The 17,786-nt window shown below is 30.4% G+C and overlaps 1 protein-coding gene and 1 long non-coding RNA gene across 2 annotated transcripts; one reads left to right on the top strand and one right to left on the bottom strand.

Moving 5' to 3' along the window:
• The first annotated feature begins 1,777 nt into the window (after positions 1-1,777).
• LOC107896102 (arabinogalactan protein 20) lies at positions 1,778-2,602 on the top strand. Its single transcript, XM_016821241.2, has 2 exons — positions 1,778-1,981; positions 2,232-2,602. Exons 1-2 carry the CDS (start codon positions 1,858-1,860, stop codon positions 2,333-2,335), a joined length of 228 nt encoding a protein of 75 aa, XP_016676730.1. The 5' UTR covers positions 1,778-1,857; the 3' UTR covers positions 2,336-2,602.
• An 8,229-nt stretch (positions 2,603-10,831) lies between these two features.
• Positions 10,832-16,562, bottom strand: LOC121208174 (uncharacterized). Its single transcript, XR_005903125.1, has 4 exons — positions 16,469-16,562; positions 15,012-15,080; positions 13,150-13,257; positions 10,832-10,888 (listed from the first exon to the last, which is right to left on the bottom strand). It is a non-coding gene; the product is annotated as an uncharacterized lncRNA (long non-coding RNA).
• Between the last annotated feature and the right edge of the window lie 1,224 nt (positions 16,563-17,786).

Genomic DNA, 17,786 nt, shown 5'->3' with positions numbered 1-17,786 from the left:
AATAATGATTTTAATACTAAAACATACATAACATAGAAACAACAACCTTAAGCCCTAAACCTACATAATATTTTTAGCCATATAATCAGTCCACATAGCTTGTGCAATTTCATCTCTCTCAACAGACCATTCTCTTGCTTCTTCTCTTTCTTCTCGCTCCGTAAGAGTTAATATTACCAAATCAGACTCAGGCTCCTCGTATAATCCTTGATTAAGTAAATCACTAGGATCAACTCTCATAATATGATTATGAATGATGCAACAAGCTAAAATTATATCTACTTGAGTTTAAAAATTCCAAAATGGTTCAGCATCTAATACATGAAACTATTTCTTCAAAATCCCAAAAACACGTTCAATAGTGATTCGTAATGATGAATGACGAAGACTAAAGAGTTCCTTTGCATTTTCAAGCCCCTGAGCACTAAACTCTTTTAAATGATATCGAACACCACGATATAGGGTAATATATCCATTTCGAATGCCATATCTAGCATTAGCAAGATAATATTTACCTACAATTTGACAAAACATAGTTATTACTAATAAATTATAAGCTTACTAGAACTATTTGGTATTTAATGTTTTATAATTTTTACCTTCCGGAATTCTTAATCCTCTTGGGCGTGAAAATGCATCACTTAAAATACGAGAATCATGTGCACTACCTTCCCAACCAGCTAGAACATAGGAAAATTTCAAATCAAATGTAATGGCAGCCAATACATTTTGTGTCGTCCCCCTTTTACGGCTACGAAATCTTCCTTGAATGCTAAGTGGAATGGATGCACGAACATAAGTTCCATCTAATGCTCCAATACAATCTTTAAAATAAGGATAAAACCTTGGATTGTTTCTGATTTCACTAAGAGTTGACTCATTAGGTAATCTAATAACTATCTTATATAATTTCAAAATAGCTTTCAATACAACCCTAAACTAACGGTGAATTGTCTCAGTTGATCTATAATATCTAGATCCAATCACTCGAAACCTTACATTATGACCAATTATATGTAAAAATATAACTACTTGCTCCCTAATATTCACCGATTTAGTTGATTGTAATAAATTATTCCTACTAAGAATATCACACAAATTAAAAAAGGCTATTGGTCTCATCCTTATCACATCAATACAATGTTGGTCACCACTATATAAAATACTATTAATATAATTTTCTCTTTCATAATCTCGATTCACCCGAGGGTGAGAATCAATTTCCTTCCTGTTTTTAATTTTTTAATCCAGAGATCCCCAAAAGCTAAAACTGAAGCCACGACTCTGACAATTGCATTTTGATATTGATTATGATCCATCTACACAAAATAATGCTAGACAAATATTTGATCACTACAAAAAAGATGCAAACTTTTCATAGATCACATATATGACTAAAGTTACCATGACTAAAATGCATACATACATATATGAAAGTTTCTCAAGCAATGACTAAAGTTACCATGACTAAAGTTACCATGATTAAAGGGAATGAAGTTAACTAACCAACCCCAACTTAAATAATAACAAAAAAAGGGCATAATTTAAGACATATTCATCACAAAAAAAATGTGAGAAAACAAAGTGAATTTGCTGAAATGATGAAGATTATGACTGAAAATGTATTGGAACACAATTGTTGTGGTTCTGATTACAAATTACAAAAATAAAATACAAACTCATTTTTAACTCCCTATAATACAATCTCAACCTCTTTATTTAAACCCAAGTTTTCTCTCTTCTGCATTAGTCCTTGACGTTTTCAACTTTATGTTTTTCTTCAATACTCTCTTTCATATTGCTCCCTGCTGATAATTTTAGAAAGGGTTTCTGTAGGAATTTATTAGTTTTGAAAACATGGCAGTCATTTCTTTCAGGGTTTTTATGAGAGTTGTAACCATCTTTGCTATTGTTTTTGCTACTGTCTCACCCAAAGTTGAAGCTCAGTCTGCTGCACCAGCTCCTTCTCCTACAAGTGATGGTAATTAATCTATTTCTTTAACATGCTATTTTTGGACCTTTAGCTCTTTTCAATACTGCCTTCCTTATAACAGTATTCAGGCATTGCCAAAATCTACTCTCTCTTTTTTTTTCTTTTCACTCTGAAACGGTTCTCATTTTTCATTAAAGGCATTGTTTTTCTCACAGTTAAAATAAATACAGTAGGCTTTTTCCCCCAAAATCAAATGCATTAAATAATTAATTACTTATATCCATTTGATTTTGGGCAGGAACTTCAATTGACCAAGGGATTGCTTACATTCTGATGCTTGTGGCACTGGTGCTTACATACCTTATCCACCCTCTAGACGCATCCTCCTACACCTTCTTTTAAATTATATTATTCATTTTGGTAACAGAGTACTATGTGGATAAATCTATCAAGTTCCTTTTTTTTCCCTTTCTTTTTGGGTGATGGATGTAGTGGTTAATGGTTTGCATTGGTTCTGAGAAATTGATTGATTAATGTGATTCTTGAAATAGCGAAACTTGGAGAAATAGACAACTATGGTACTGATTTTCTTGGATTACTTTTACAAGCATATCATGACATATATATAATTTACAAGCAACAGAAGAAGTGATTGAATTGTTCGGTCACCAAAACCCGCATCCAGATGACTTATCTAAACTAAACATTGTAAGAAGCTAACTAACAGGTATCCATGGAACAATGTCCTTCTACAGTTCTTTACTGAAACCAAACTGCTACAATTTTGAGGGTGAAGGTAACCTCTTCAGCCAGCTTTTCCCAGCTACTCAAGTAACCAAAGTTATAGTATGTACTTGTTGGCAATGTCATATATATAATCCAAAAAATCAGATGTAACCATATTTGTATAATGAAAAAGAATGAATGAGTCAAGGTGAATGGCTCAAGGTATATATGTATTACTTAATTATATTTTAAAATAAAAGTTTTACCCAACTCCACACTATAGTCCAAATCTGTTACTATGGCTGCAATGATAATTTAATTTTTATGTTTATTATAAAATAAAATAAACATTAGTTCTAAAATTATAAAGCCAAAAAGAAACAACAAAGCGATAAGACTCATACTCAAGGTTGTATGAATGAAGGAATGCTTGAAACAGAACATGCAATACAATTGTATTTATTAGTTATAAAATACATATTATATAGGTAGAAGAAGAAGAATAAGAAACAAAAAAGATGATGCATAAGTGTTGCACGAGTGTTTGAGGAAGCTTTGGCATTTGATTAATTTGATCATCCAAACTTATTTTTTATTTCCTATAGACATTTTGTTATATTTGGCTTCTATGGTTTTCGACATTTTGTATTGGTCTTCCATTTATCCTTGAAAAAAAACTATCTAAAAATGCCTAAAAAAAACTTTCTCTACTACTTGCAGAGACTTACCTAAAAATGACAATGTATTGAACTCCACAAAAGACAATAACTTATCATGTATTTCATGAAATTTGGCTCAAACATAAACCTAAAATAAAAATCTGAAATGATATTGTAATTACAGAAGCTATAATTGACATACTTGCATATTATCTTTATAGTGTTCAAGTATCAAAATTGATATGAAGCATAGGCAACTTCAAAGAAGATAGAGATAACCATTTCCTAACATTGAAATAGCATCCACACTAAAACCCTGACTTGTTAAGGTTTGGGCAGACATTTCCAAAAATAACAAGCACAAGAATCAAGCACATTTGCAAACAAAACGTGGCACCAGATTACATTAAAGAAGATGCCATACCTTGCGAAGAGGAATGAGATCCTGAGAAAGAGAGAAAGATAACAGCAGTGTGTAAAATTTCAACTGGTTTCCCCTACAATCAAACATCAAATCAATTTCAACTTTCATTAGTAATTGTGAAACTGCGAAAATCATCTAACAAGGAAGAGAAGTCTTGAATATAATAAATGTCGAAACTCATTCTATATTTAATTCTTCTATAAGTCTTGACTCTAAAGATTTTTTGGACTTGCTAACATTGAGATCAATCATAATACAATCCCCAAAAGTAGCAACAAAAGTAGCATCAATAATATCCTCATAAAGTCTAGGATATTTAGAGATATCCATGATAAACCGTAATTTATACATATTTTTATCTCATGCTTAGCACAATTATGGATGATTTCTCATTAGAATTGGTGAATTCGATGCTCCTAATCCTTTAATTTCATGTTTTATACTTAAATGAGTATAGGAGAGTAAAAAGAGCGAGAAACGGGCCAAAAACAGAGAAAACGGGCTAACATGGAAAATCAACACGGCTTAGACTTCCTCACACAGGTAGACCACATGCCCGTGCCTATTTAACAGCCTTGACCATGATCTAAAGCAATCGCACACGGGCGTGTCACACGCACGTGTCCCTGTCGGGCCCAAGTATAGTCCTATTCGGAAAATCCCACTTTTGAGGGCTCTTAGGCATTCTAAAGCCTATTTAAACACCCGAGGAGGCACTTAGAAGAAACACACGGAGTAGGAGGCAGGAATTACTCAAGGAAAGCCAATTGATCCATTTCAGAACCCGGATTCATCGTCAGGACTGAAGATCTCCCTTCAATTTCCTTCAGGAGTTTTGGGTTTTCTTTATGTTTTGTTATCTTTATTCTTTTAAGATGTTTTCTTTCATAATTATGAACTAAACCCCCTAAATACCTAAGGGGAATGAAACCTAAGACGGATCTTGTTATTATTATCTGAATTATATGATAAATATTTGACTTGTTCTTAATTATGTGTTCTTAATTCTTATTTTAATATTCCAAGATATTGATTCAATTTAATGCGCTTATTCAGAGGAGCAAAAGTCTCTGTTTAAGAGTAAATTTGTCGTAATTAAACGGAGTTGATTGCACGCCTAGAGATAGGGTGACAAGATTTGGCCGGATTAAGGTAAAACCTAATAAAGGAGTCCATAGATCGAGTTAGTGCAACATTAGGGTGTTAATTAGAAATAGATTTCAATTAATCAACCTAGGGTTAGACATTAATAGTCTCGAGAGAAATAATAATATAACTTAGGGATTTCTACGGATCAAGTCAAATGAATAAATCATCTGATTCAGAGTTAAATAACAAGTGAAGTCTAGGTGGATTTTTCCTTGGGTATTGTCTTAATCAATCGAGTTTTCCCAAAAGCTTTTTCCCAAAAGCTTTTCCCCAATTTTCTCTCTGTGCACCCTTAGTTTAGTTAATTAGTTTAGATAAACAAATCCCTTAATTTTTAGGCTAGATAATAAAAAAAAGTAATTACTAGTACTCTTGGTTCCCTTAGGTTCGACAATCCGGTCTTGCTAAAGCTGTATTACTGTTCGATAGGTACACTTGCCTTCATCGTGATAATAGTTAGTTTCAAGAACGTTTAATTATAAATTTTTAAAACCTGTCGCGAATATCACGTATCAATCCAAAATTAATTTTTCAAGTCAATCGATCCAATCTCCTTAAATTAGGAAGCAGAATAGATGTCATAATTAATGAAAGGATTAAATCCCATTAGATGACAAAATGAACAAAGAGAGGTGCATAAAACATAAATCTACAACCCCCCGACTGTTAACCAAGTGAGGTATAAAACTAGAGTTGAAATGAACTAATACACCTCAATAAAGACCAATAAATATCATATCAAAGAAAATGGCATCAAACAACATTAATTAGCAGTTCGACATATCAAATTTGAGAAATACTAATTAGCCAAAACAAGAGACAGATAGGCAGGCAGTTGGGAAACACTTTGTTGAAAACAGGCAAAGAACTATATCCATGTCAAAGAGTGATTGTATTGGAGGTAAAAAAATTAACAGCGGAGTGAATTTTTATTAAAGGAAATCCCAAAACATTTAAAGAGAGGTAAAGACTCGTTAAAATCACATAGGAACAAAATAAATATTCAAAAGTAAGTTCTAAACCAGCATGATCAAATGGTTAAAAAATACACTAGGTGTTAGAATGCTAACATCTTAACTGCATTTTTATGTTGCAAATTTTGATTTCCAATTATCATGTGAAGGAACCACTTCTTAGGAAAAATATAATCAAGCAATTACAAATTAGTAGAATCAAATCAATTTGCACTTCTGAATTCAGTAAATAATTATGCCAAAGAAGTTTTTAGTATTTTAAGGTTCATGAATGACATGCATTGATGCATACCTCTAAGGCCAGGGAAGCCTTGCTTCTTATTCTTGACACCAGTGATATCAGTCGACTGATATCAGTTCCTGCACCAAAACCACAACCCCACATCACAAAACCCATCACCAAAACAAAATGAAAAAGCAGAATTAAAGAAAATGCCATACCTTGCGAAGAGGAATGAGATTCTGAGAAAGAGGGGAAGATAGGAAACGAAACAGCAGGTGTGTAAAATTTGCTTGAGAAGAGAAGACATGCAACGGACTAAGGAAAAAGGGAAGAGATTTGAAGAACGGAAGAAGAAGAAGACTTACCTGGATAAAGAAGGAGATGGAAAAAGTTGAAGAACGGAAGAAAAAGAAGACTTACCTGGATGAAGAGGAGATGGAAAATGCCTTACAGAAATGAAATCAGTAAGACATTTTCCCCAAATTGAAGGCCATTTTACCCGTGTCTAGTAAAACATTTTCCCTTTGGAAAATGTTTTCAAGCTTCCAAACACGGTAAAACCAGGAAAACATTTTCCGAAAAATGTTTTCCTTGCTTCCAAACGGACTCTAAGTTTGTTTAGATGTAAAAGGTTTTATAATATTTTTTATTTTTTTTGTTTATTTTATAGAAAATAATTTGGTTAGTGAAAAATGATGATTTACAGCTTAATGTAAAAAAAATTCTTTTAAAAAGGGTAGGTCATTTTATAGAAAAAAAAATTATCTATAAATAATTTTATTTTTATATAAAATTTAATTTAAATCAAGCTTAATATTATTATATTATAATAAATTTTATTTTTATTTTAAAAAATATTTAAAATTATTAGAATATTAAAATTTTCAATATTATTAAAAATACATGTTTAATTATTTATATTTAATCATATAATAAATTATTAATATAATAAATATAATTTATTATTTTAATAAAATTATTCAATATTTTAATTTTATTTTAATAATAAAATTTTAAAATAATAATTTTAAATAATATTGATCACATATTATTAAAAATATTCAATATTCAATATTCAATATTTTAATAATAAATATTTATTAAATATATTAATAATAAATGTTCTGCAGTATAAAATTAAAATATATCATAAGTCTATGTACACTTCACAGATTTACAATTTAGTCTTTGTATTTTTTTAAAGAATTTAGCCCTTTTATTTTTCAAATTTGAAAATCAAGTTCAATTATTGACATCGTTAAATTTTTTTGTCAATTTTTTTGATGTCACATTTTTAAATAAAAAATATTCACTTGGTAGCCATGTAATTAAAAAAATGACTGTTGTAATGAATCTGAATTTAACATAATATTTTTAATATATGCAAAAACGATGTAAAATATAAAATTATAGATAAAAATAAATTCAATTAAACAATGAAAAAAAACCTTAAATGTATGTTTGTTTTATTGAAAACAACTTTTATGAAATATTTTTAAGAAATCTACCAAACAACAGAAAATATTTTACACATATTTATCCAAACACGAAAAAATATTAGCTTTTCTAGAAAAGTAAATCATTTTCCGTAAATCATTTTCCGAAAGTCATTTTCAATGAAACAAACGGAGCCTTGGTGAAATTTGTTAATTCATTTGTTTGTTTGGTTTACATCCATCTATTAAATAATTTATTAAAATAAAAATTACACCAATCATTTCGAAGCTTTTCATTGAAAAGATATCCAATCGATTTTTAATCCGATTCAAATAATCATGGTTGGGATGTAATTTTTAAGTTCAGATTTTGTTAGGATTAATACTTTATTTGGATTCACTTTACTACAGATAATAAAAATATCTTTTTGATGGAAATTGAAGGTTGATTTAATATTATTTTTAAAAATTTTAATTTAAAATTTAGGTAATTAATATTATTGTCAAAATATACTTTTAAAAAATAAAATACTCATTTTAGATATGATTTTGTAAAGTAAAAAAAATGTATTTAAATGATAACCAAATCAAATATCATATCATATGTATTTAATATAATAAGATCCATATATTACATTTACTGCAAGTGGTGCATCTCCATTCTTTTATCTATTTTTTACTTTTTTCTGTTTTAAAAGATAATTAAATAATTTATTTCTTTATACAAGTTAAATTTAATGGACAATTTTTTTTCAAATATTAGTTTACTTAACTAATCATTTATCTTAAACATAATAACATGTAAAATTTTTCAAAAATATGAAAAGATAATAAACTTAAAAAGCTTTAAAAAATCATTTGTGTTGCAATTTTATTTTCACATATTATATATTTTTTCAATATTCCTTTAAGAAATCTTAAGTGATTTTTATAATTTATTAATTAAAATTTTTCAACAGATGCTTGGGTTAGCCAAAAATTTAATTTAGAAAAAATATTATAAATAATTTATATATTATTTCTTTTAAAATTATATGAAAAATTATATTAGAATATAAAAAATTAATCTGTAAATTAAAAATTTTATCTTTTTTATATATAAATTAAAAGATACTTTTTTACTATGGAATTTGTTATGAAAAAAATAACAATTATATTAAAAGTTACTTAAAATTAATATATAAAACTTATATAATTGTTAACTATTATATATTGAACAATTAAAATTGTAATGATAACTTTTTTTAAAAAATAATGATAATAAATTATTTAACTATATAAATGTCATGCCAACCATGATAATTTGATAAATTTAAAATTGATAAATAAATGATACATCAACAAAAATATTTTAAAAAAAGTAATCTATTTAAAAAAATAATATTTAAAAAATAATTTATTGCAACTCATTATTAATGTTAATATATGAAGAGTGTCAATTGAACATAGACTATCAATACATCAAATCATACAAGTTACGTATTTTGTCACTTATTTAGGATTAAAATAAGTCGCACTATAAAAATCACAAGTGAATAAGGTTCCATTTGTTTCACTGAAAATAGTTTCCGAAAAATGATTTCTGGATGAGTAAATATTTATTTTGAATATTATTTGGATGAGTAAGTTGAAAATGATTTAATTTGATAAAAATCAAAGTAAGGACCAAATTGTAAAATTTGTAAAATTTCGAATTCTTAGGGTTTGAGTAGTGAGATTTGAAACATTGATGAAGCAACTAAACTATATAATTATGAAATATGAATTTGGAAAGTTGAGCATAAAATAGTAAAGTTTGAAACTATAGGGGTTAAATTGTAAATATTTCAAAACTTGAGTTTTAGGACTAATTTACATTATTTGAGAATTTACAATTTTGGGAAATAGAATATGAAAGTTTAACTGTTCAAAAATTAAGGACTTATTTCTGGAAATTTGACAATTTTAGTTGTAAGGACTAAATTATAAAATCTATAAACTTTAAAAAACGAACTGTTTTGCTAAACTGTACAAAATGAGATTTAGGATTGAATTGTAGAACAAGAAAAATTTCTTTTGAGGAATTAGATTGTAAAATAGTAAAAATTTGGATTTCAGAAACTAAATTGTAAAAATATATAAAATTAGAATATAAGAGACTGTTTTCTTCGACGGTGAAGAGAGCTTCCCCTTTATTGCTTTGAAAGCTTCCCTTTTTTGTTTCTTCGATAGTGAAAAAAGCCTTATCAATTTAGAAAATATCTTACGGAAAAGCTTTGGTAAGAATTCTCCTTAAAAAAGCCTTGATTTTACCTTTTTTTTAGAGAATGAATTCATTTGATAATTCATTTTTGTAGCACCCTTAACCCGAGTTTGACTCCGATTCTGGGTACAAGTCATTACCGTTCACAAATCACATACACACATACAATTTGGATCATACGAGCCCGTTAAAATTTAAAACTTTTTCAAACTTTATCTAAAACTTCTTATCATGGGCCTATTAGGCACAAAACATCTCTTGGAAACCACTCGGGACCAACTCGGGTCTTTTAACCAACACTAGGAAAATGACCTTTAAAACAGGGCAGATGCCCGTGTGGATGGGCAACATGCCCATGTGGAACTTGAACATGGTCATGCTGATAGCCCGTGTGACACACACGGCCTAAGCATCTAGGGACACGCCCATGTCCCCCCTGCCCGTATAGATTTATTTTTCAATTCAAACCTACAGGGGTTTTCACACGGCCTGACACACGCTCATGTCTAAAAACCTTGACATTCTGTTTCTGACGTTAGCAACCAATTAGGGGCACACGGCCAAGGCACACACCCGTGGCCAGAGGCCGTGTCTTCCATACGGATAAGACACACGGCCGTGTCTCTGCCCATGTGTTTACTACCATGCATACTGACTTGTAAAATTAACATGCATAGGACACACAATCGAACAACACGCCCGTAGGTCTGACCGTGTCTCACACACGAGTTAGAGACACGCTCATGTGTCTACCTGTGTGGACAATATAAGGCTATCTACCATGTAACACCCCTATCCCATAACCGTCACCGGAATAGGACGAGACGTTATCAGAAATTAGGAATCAGATCAGAACAGTAAAATTTGAACCTTTTCTTAAATAAAAGATCATTTATTTATATAACTAATAGACACAAACAAAGATCGAAGTTAAAACTTATAAAAGTAAACTTCCATAAGATGCCATATTCGAATGGCTTATATACAATAGTCAAAATATCATTCTATTTATAGTCTATCCTATACATGCCATAAGCTAAGTCCAAATCACATGATTACTACAATAGTAGATAGTGTGACGAAGTGCTGACGATCCCCGAGCTAATAGTAAGAGTCAACAATCTACAAAAATAAATAGAGAAACATAACATTCAAAGTAAGCTTTCATAAGCTTAGTAAGTCTTAAGCAATTTAAACAGTTGAACTTAAAAACAAACCAAATGTTCGAAATCACATAACACTTTCTGAGTACAATACTATTTGGCTGATTATGCACAAACACATATCATTTTACTCCGTTTATACTCAAACTCATATAAACATAGTATTTACAAGCTTCCGGATTAACTTTAATTCTTTCAAATTTCACTAGTGTATCATTTCTTACCCACACTTACTTTCAACGTTCATAGTTGAATAGCATATCAAAAACTATCTTGTAACTTTGCATAATAACTGAATGCACACATATACAAATATACATATGAATTTACAACATCTTTTCATATGCTTCTCATTACACATTCTTAATTCCCGTCAGATCAATCTCACATATAATATATATATATCACATACCTGAATCACTTAATGTGTAATACGAGTTCAATTTATCATCTTAGCATAGGATCTTGTAGTCATATACTTTATCAATTTCACTAACACTTGGCCTGCGAGGTATAAAACCCAAACATAACACCAGCACGAAGCCTACGAGACTTTAAACTCATATATAATACCAGCACTAGGACTGCGGGATTTAACCCGGATATAATACCAGCACGAAGCCTGCAGGATTTAACCCGGATATAATTCCAGCATATAGCCTGCGGGTCTTTAAGCCCAGATACAATCTCAGCACAATTTATTTTATATACTTTTTACTATCTTTGGCCTCATCAAATATCTAATAATACCCACTTTTCACAATTGGTCATTCGACCCCATTATATACACATAAACATATGTACATTTCACACTTGCCCATTCGGTCGCATCACATACACAAGCACATATATAAGATAATGCTTTTATCATCACTTGCTAATACATCATATACTTTGCTTTCATTTAAATAACCACTCAGCCATATTACATTTCTAAGTAACCATTCAGCCTCACTATACAAATAAGATAGCACACATTTTCATAAAGGCCCTTCAGATAACTTGCACATATTTAATATTAGCCATTTCGGCCTCACCACATATGCATATCTTGTACATCAATTTCATCATATCAAAATCACTTATATATCATTTCCTAACGTCACAATTCAAAATTCACATATAGTTTTAATCAATATCTTATAAGCAACTCAAACAGTTTTATCAATGTTTACAACATAATCACAAATTCACTACAAGCTATCTTCCTGAGCAACAATCATTAAATTATTTGTAACTGGAGCTACGAAACTCCAAATCAAGTGCTGTAAATTTTCCCTAAAAATAGACTCATATATCTTTCATCCATAAAATTTTCAGAATTTTTGGTTTGGCCAATCAATACCAGATTTTTCTTAAAGTTTTCCCTATTTCACTGTTTGACTAATCTAACCACTCTTCACTTCGAATCAAATTTCTTATTGTAAAGAATTCAAAATATGTTCTCGTTGATTTCATTTGAAACTAGAGTCATTAAGCTTTAATTACATAATTTTTTTTAGCCTCTCACTCAACTCCAACAATTTATGGTGATTTTCTAAAATCACGCTATTGTTGCTGTCCCAAGCAGATCTATTACAATTTACTCTTAAATTTCCAAAAGTTCAAACACTTAAGAACTCACTAAGATCTCAATTTCCCTTCTTCAATTTCCTAATCACATTAGTAGTTTCACTTACTTGTTAACATTAATCCACAATTCATCTCAGAATTTATTCTGTAATTTCATCACATAATTTATTAAAATACCATTTCCTTATATTGATTTCAAATACATTCAAGAATTTGAAGCATAATTTCATAGCCAAATGTAATCACTATTCGGCATTTACAAGAACTTCATAGTAATTTATTCGAGTCTTAACTCATGATACTTTCAGTTATTCCATCTTATATTATGTATTCAAAATATCATTCACACATATTAGTTCATAAGACATTTGGCTATCACACAAAGTCCTCACTAAATTCATACTCATTCTATTTACCATTACTTAGCCGAAACACAGAGATCATATATCATTCTCTAAAACTCTTTTAGCATATACCTCATTTCCATGCACAATTCAATCGAGTAAGTTAGCCATTTTCGGCTCATATTATGAACATTACTAATCATTCGAAAGTATATATATTTATATATCACATATACTAAAACTTTATTCTATATTCATTTAATCTTTACACACATAAATTCAACTTAATCGTTTAAGAGCTTACCTCAAAAGTTATCGTACGGCTATATCAACTACACGACTACCTTCGTTTTTTTTTCCTCGATCCGAGTTTGTCCCCATAAGCTCTTGATGCTCAATCAACAATTTTTAACTTCAAATTTGCAAACAGCAATGTCATCACTTTACATAACAGAAATTAAATTTCATTACTTAAACTATCCACGACAATCACCTTCGGAGCACCTTAATTTTCTTTAAGCTAAACCACCTCATAGTATACATATACACATTTGGCTAATTATAAAACAAATCAGCACTCATAACCGAATCATTAACTAAAATCACATTCGGTAATATGCTTAAATAATTTCAATATTTATTAACATCTAAAACTAATTTGCTTGGGGTGCCATGAATTATTCAAATCAGCCGAATATCATTGAATTTCTAAAATCATGCTTATAACCACTTGGCCGAATTTCACATATCAAAGCCACTTATATATATTATTCAAAGTATTTAACAACACTTAAAAATCCAAAACCATAAAACTCAATTCATATAACACCAAACTCAATGCTAAATCACCCTAGGCACATTCGGCACTAGCACAAGCACACACACATTTAACTTTTCTAAAAATTCAACTTTTAACTAGCTCCCTATGCTTCCATGATAAAAACCGAATGCTCATCTTACCACCAACATGCTTATTTAATTATCTCAAGCCTCTCTTAATTTTATTCATAATAGCATGAACTCAGCAATCCATTACTCATACAAAACAACATAACCGAAAATCTCTTCATGAACTAATCACTCACATGTAACATACTTTTCAAAAACAAGCTCATAAACATATGAATTTTGGTATCAAATTGTCCATTGAACATTGGTTTACTATCTTCTATCCTCAACTCAAATTTCCTCACTCATTTTCACTAAGGCTGAATCTAAAATGCCTCATAAAAATTAAATTTATCAAGTGGGTTTCGCTAGAAAAAAAAAAGAGAAACACAAATTCATCAACAATTTACAAAACCACATCAAATTACTTTCAAATTTGCCTCCAATTGACCGAATGGTCCCCAAAACCATCATTCACTCTTCTTCTTTTTATGAAATTCGGCTAGGTGAAAAAACAAAGATGAGTTCTTGTTTTCTTCCCCCATTCTTATTTTATTTTTATCAATAACTATATAATAATAAATATATCAATAAACTACTTAAAAAATATAAATTCATTATTATACATATAAAATATGCTTATTTTGCTCACCAAAACCATCATGGCCGGCCACTAACATTAAAAGTGGCAATTTGACATGCAAACCCACTTATTTGCATCATTCAATAATTAATCACTTAAAATAAGCCACACATATATTTAAAGCTTCTCACATAAGTCCTTTTTATTTAGAAACACATTCAAATTGACAAAAATCAAAGCATTCAAATTTCACACATGCATGATCACATATTTTAGACATAAAATATTATATTCAATTTTTTTTTCTGCGACTCGGTTTAGCGGTCCCGAAACCACTTCCCGACTAATGTCAGAATAGGGCTGTCACATACCAAGTCTTTTGCCACCCTAAAACACAATATAACAACATTCACATACTAAAGATTAACATAACTTGATTTCTCAATCCAGCAACCACATTTAAGGTCTCTACACATTCCACATATACTTAAGCAATCAACAAATTACTCATTCATGAAAGGTCTTCTTGTATTAATATAATAACTTTCAATATTAGCCATTTTTCCATGGCCTTATACAAAATGAGTAAAATACTAAAACAAGCTAAGATATTTGGCCCCAAAACAATGTGACACTAACACAAAAATCAAAAGTTCATATGCATACCATAATTAAAGTAAAAGAACTAACTATACCAAATGCTTCAGATGATAGTGTGATTTATGCCTTCGACGTCCGATGATCCTCGAGCTAATTAGGCGGCACTATAAGAAAATGGAAAGGAAATAGGGTAAGCATAAAACTTAGTAAGTTGCATGAAAATAAATAACAACTACTTATCATAAAGCAATATGCTCATAACCTTTCATAACTTATTCATGAATACCATAAATAGACGTAAGTACAACTTACTTATCACTATCCAACACAATTCACATAGCATCTATTGAGTTCACATCTCATACATTTCAAATAGGTACCTGTACCACTCACAACATGGTTATACCTTTCTCGTTTAACTTAAACTGTAACTCTCACTGTTGAACCATTTGGAATGCTATCGGATATTCACTAAGCCTCAAACATAGGGTATAATGTCGATGCCATGTCCTAGACATAGTCTTACGCTGACTATCGAAATTGAGGCCGACGCCATATCCCAGACATGGTCTTACACTAGCTCTCACATATCCGTGCCGATGTCATGTCCCAGACATGGTCTTACATTGATACATCTCGTAGCCGATGCATGTCCCAGACATGTCTTACACTGCTTACATCTCGAGGCCGATGCATGTCCCAAATATGTCTTACACTAGCTTTCGTCTCAATGCCGACGCCATGTCCCAGACATGGTCTTACACTGGCTCTCATAATGTGGTCGATGCATGTCCTAGACATGTCTTACACTAGCACACAAATAACCCAAATGTCTTGGCATGAATAACCGATTTGTTCCTAAGGTTCACCCGGGAGTTCTATTATCTCAATTATCATCATACATAATCACTTCCACAAACAAGCAATTTATGTTATATCAATTCAAACACATATAATAACAATGTAGTTGTATTATTTACATACAACTTACCTCGGTATACAAAATGTAAACGACTAGTTCGGCTTAGTCTACTTGTTTTGCTTTTCCCCGGTCTAGGCCCGGATTTTGTAATTCTTGATCTAAAATGATAGAAATTTATTCGTTTCATCAATATATTAATCTAGGCACTCGAAAATTCATGATTGGGCAAAATGATTATTTTGCCTCTAGACTTTCACAAAATGACCATTTTACCCCTAGGTTCAAAATTTGATTTTTATCACATTTTCTCATTAATAAAGCCTAGCCGAATAATTTTCATACTAGGATCAGCCCGCAATTCCCATTATTTCACACATTTATCAACTATTTTACGACTTATGCAAAATGGTCCCTAGCTAGGGTGTCCATGAAAACTACTTCACAAAAGTTATTTATTTCACAACCATAACTCATATTATTCCATAAAATTTCATAAATCAACATGCCTACTATCATGACAAAACCCTATAATTTTAACCATTTTGAAAATAGTACCATTGTTAGAAAGCTCATGTTACAAGGATCTCAAAAGTACAAAAATATTCAATAAAAGCCCTCAAAGTCACTTACTTGCAAAGGCTTTAAGTTGCTGAAAATTTTCAAGCTTCCATGGCCATTTTCTTGGAGGAAAATCGGTGGAGAAGAAGGAGCAAAACAAAAAGATGATAGCCTTTTTCTTAGGTTTTATTTTAATCAATTTAGGCCACCTAACTTTGACTTTCTCATCCCTTTTGTCCTTATGGCCGGCCACCACTATTTTAAGGTCTATTATCCCTTTAAAGACCCTCAATTTTGGTTCTCTAGCTATTTGACACTCTTAGCTATCAGAATAGGACTTTTGCACTTTATGCGATTTAATCTTTTTTCACAATTAAGCATGCAATTGCTAAAATTAATCCACCAAAATTTTCATGCACTCATATAATTATGCCATAACACATAAATAATTCCAAAATAATTTCTCCGACTCTGGATTTGTGGTCTCAAAACTACTATTTCGACTAGGCCCAGAATCGGGCTATTACAATTTTCCATTAAACAAACACATAAGACAATGAAAATATATTATGGAAAATATTTTGCATGCAAACAAACAAACCCTAAATTCATAAAAAATCTAGGATCTATTCTACTTGGGTTTTATTCGATGAATTGTCAGTGCAGTCAGTCACATCTATATATTTATCTTCTGGGAGTTATCCACTTTAATACCCAAGATAATGCATCTCCCAATCCGATCATGTAATGCCTTTTGATATTAGTTAAACATTAAATAACCAGTGAGTTAATATTTGCTTTCATTTTTCCTTATGTGCAAAAGCTGTTGAGACAACATACAAAAGATTATAATGGTGATGGATTTTTATTAAACTAATGTGTTCGAAAAATTACAATTATATAAATATAATCACTACATTGAGGGTATTAGATTCCAATAGGATTGTCACTAAGCATTGAATAAGTTTATTTGAATAACTTTAAAAAAGCTTTCGTCTTCTATGTAGTGCAATAAGGATGAGAATGGGCATTGGTGCTTGATGATGAAGTCGACTGACCTGCATAATTAACTTGAGCGAGCTTGTGAGCTGGTTTGTTGATGATGATTTTCTGTGTCCATTGTAACTTTGAGCTTTAACTTTTCAAGAGAATAAATGAAAGACAAAAATTGTCCCACCAAGTGTGCCAAAAATTTGTACATAAAAAATTTAAGCTAAAAGTTTACTTTAAAATTTGATTCCAAATTTTATTAATAACTTCAAAAAGAAATTTAAAATCTTTGGAAATTTCTTAAATACGAAGAAACTCATTTGATTCTTCTCTTTGATGAAGTTTCGATTTAAAGGTCATCTAGAATTGATATCGACAGGATGTATTTTGCTTCAAGGGT

This window comes from Gossypium hirsutum, chromosome A10, assembly GCF_007990345.1.
Source record: "Gossypium hirsutum isolate 1008001.06 chromosome A10, Gossypium_hirsutum_v2.1, whole genome shotgun sequence".
NCBI lineage: Eukaryota > Viridiplantae > Streptophyta > Magnoliopsida > Malvales > Malvaceae > Gossypium > Gossypium hirsutum.
This window is presented reverse-complemented; position numbering and strand designations above follow the sequence as displayed.

Coding starts and splice junctions, on each gene's coding strand:
- LOC107896102 (XM_016821241.2), top strand. CDS start 1,858: ATGGCAGTCATTTCTTTCAGGGTTTTTATGAGAGTTGTAACCATCTTT. Junction 1,982..2,231: donor TCCTTCTCCTACAAGTGATG/GTAATTAATCTA, acceptor GATTTTGGGCAG/GAACTTCAATTGACCAAGGG.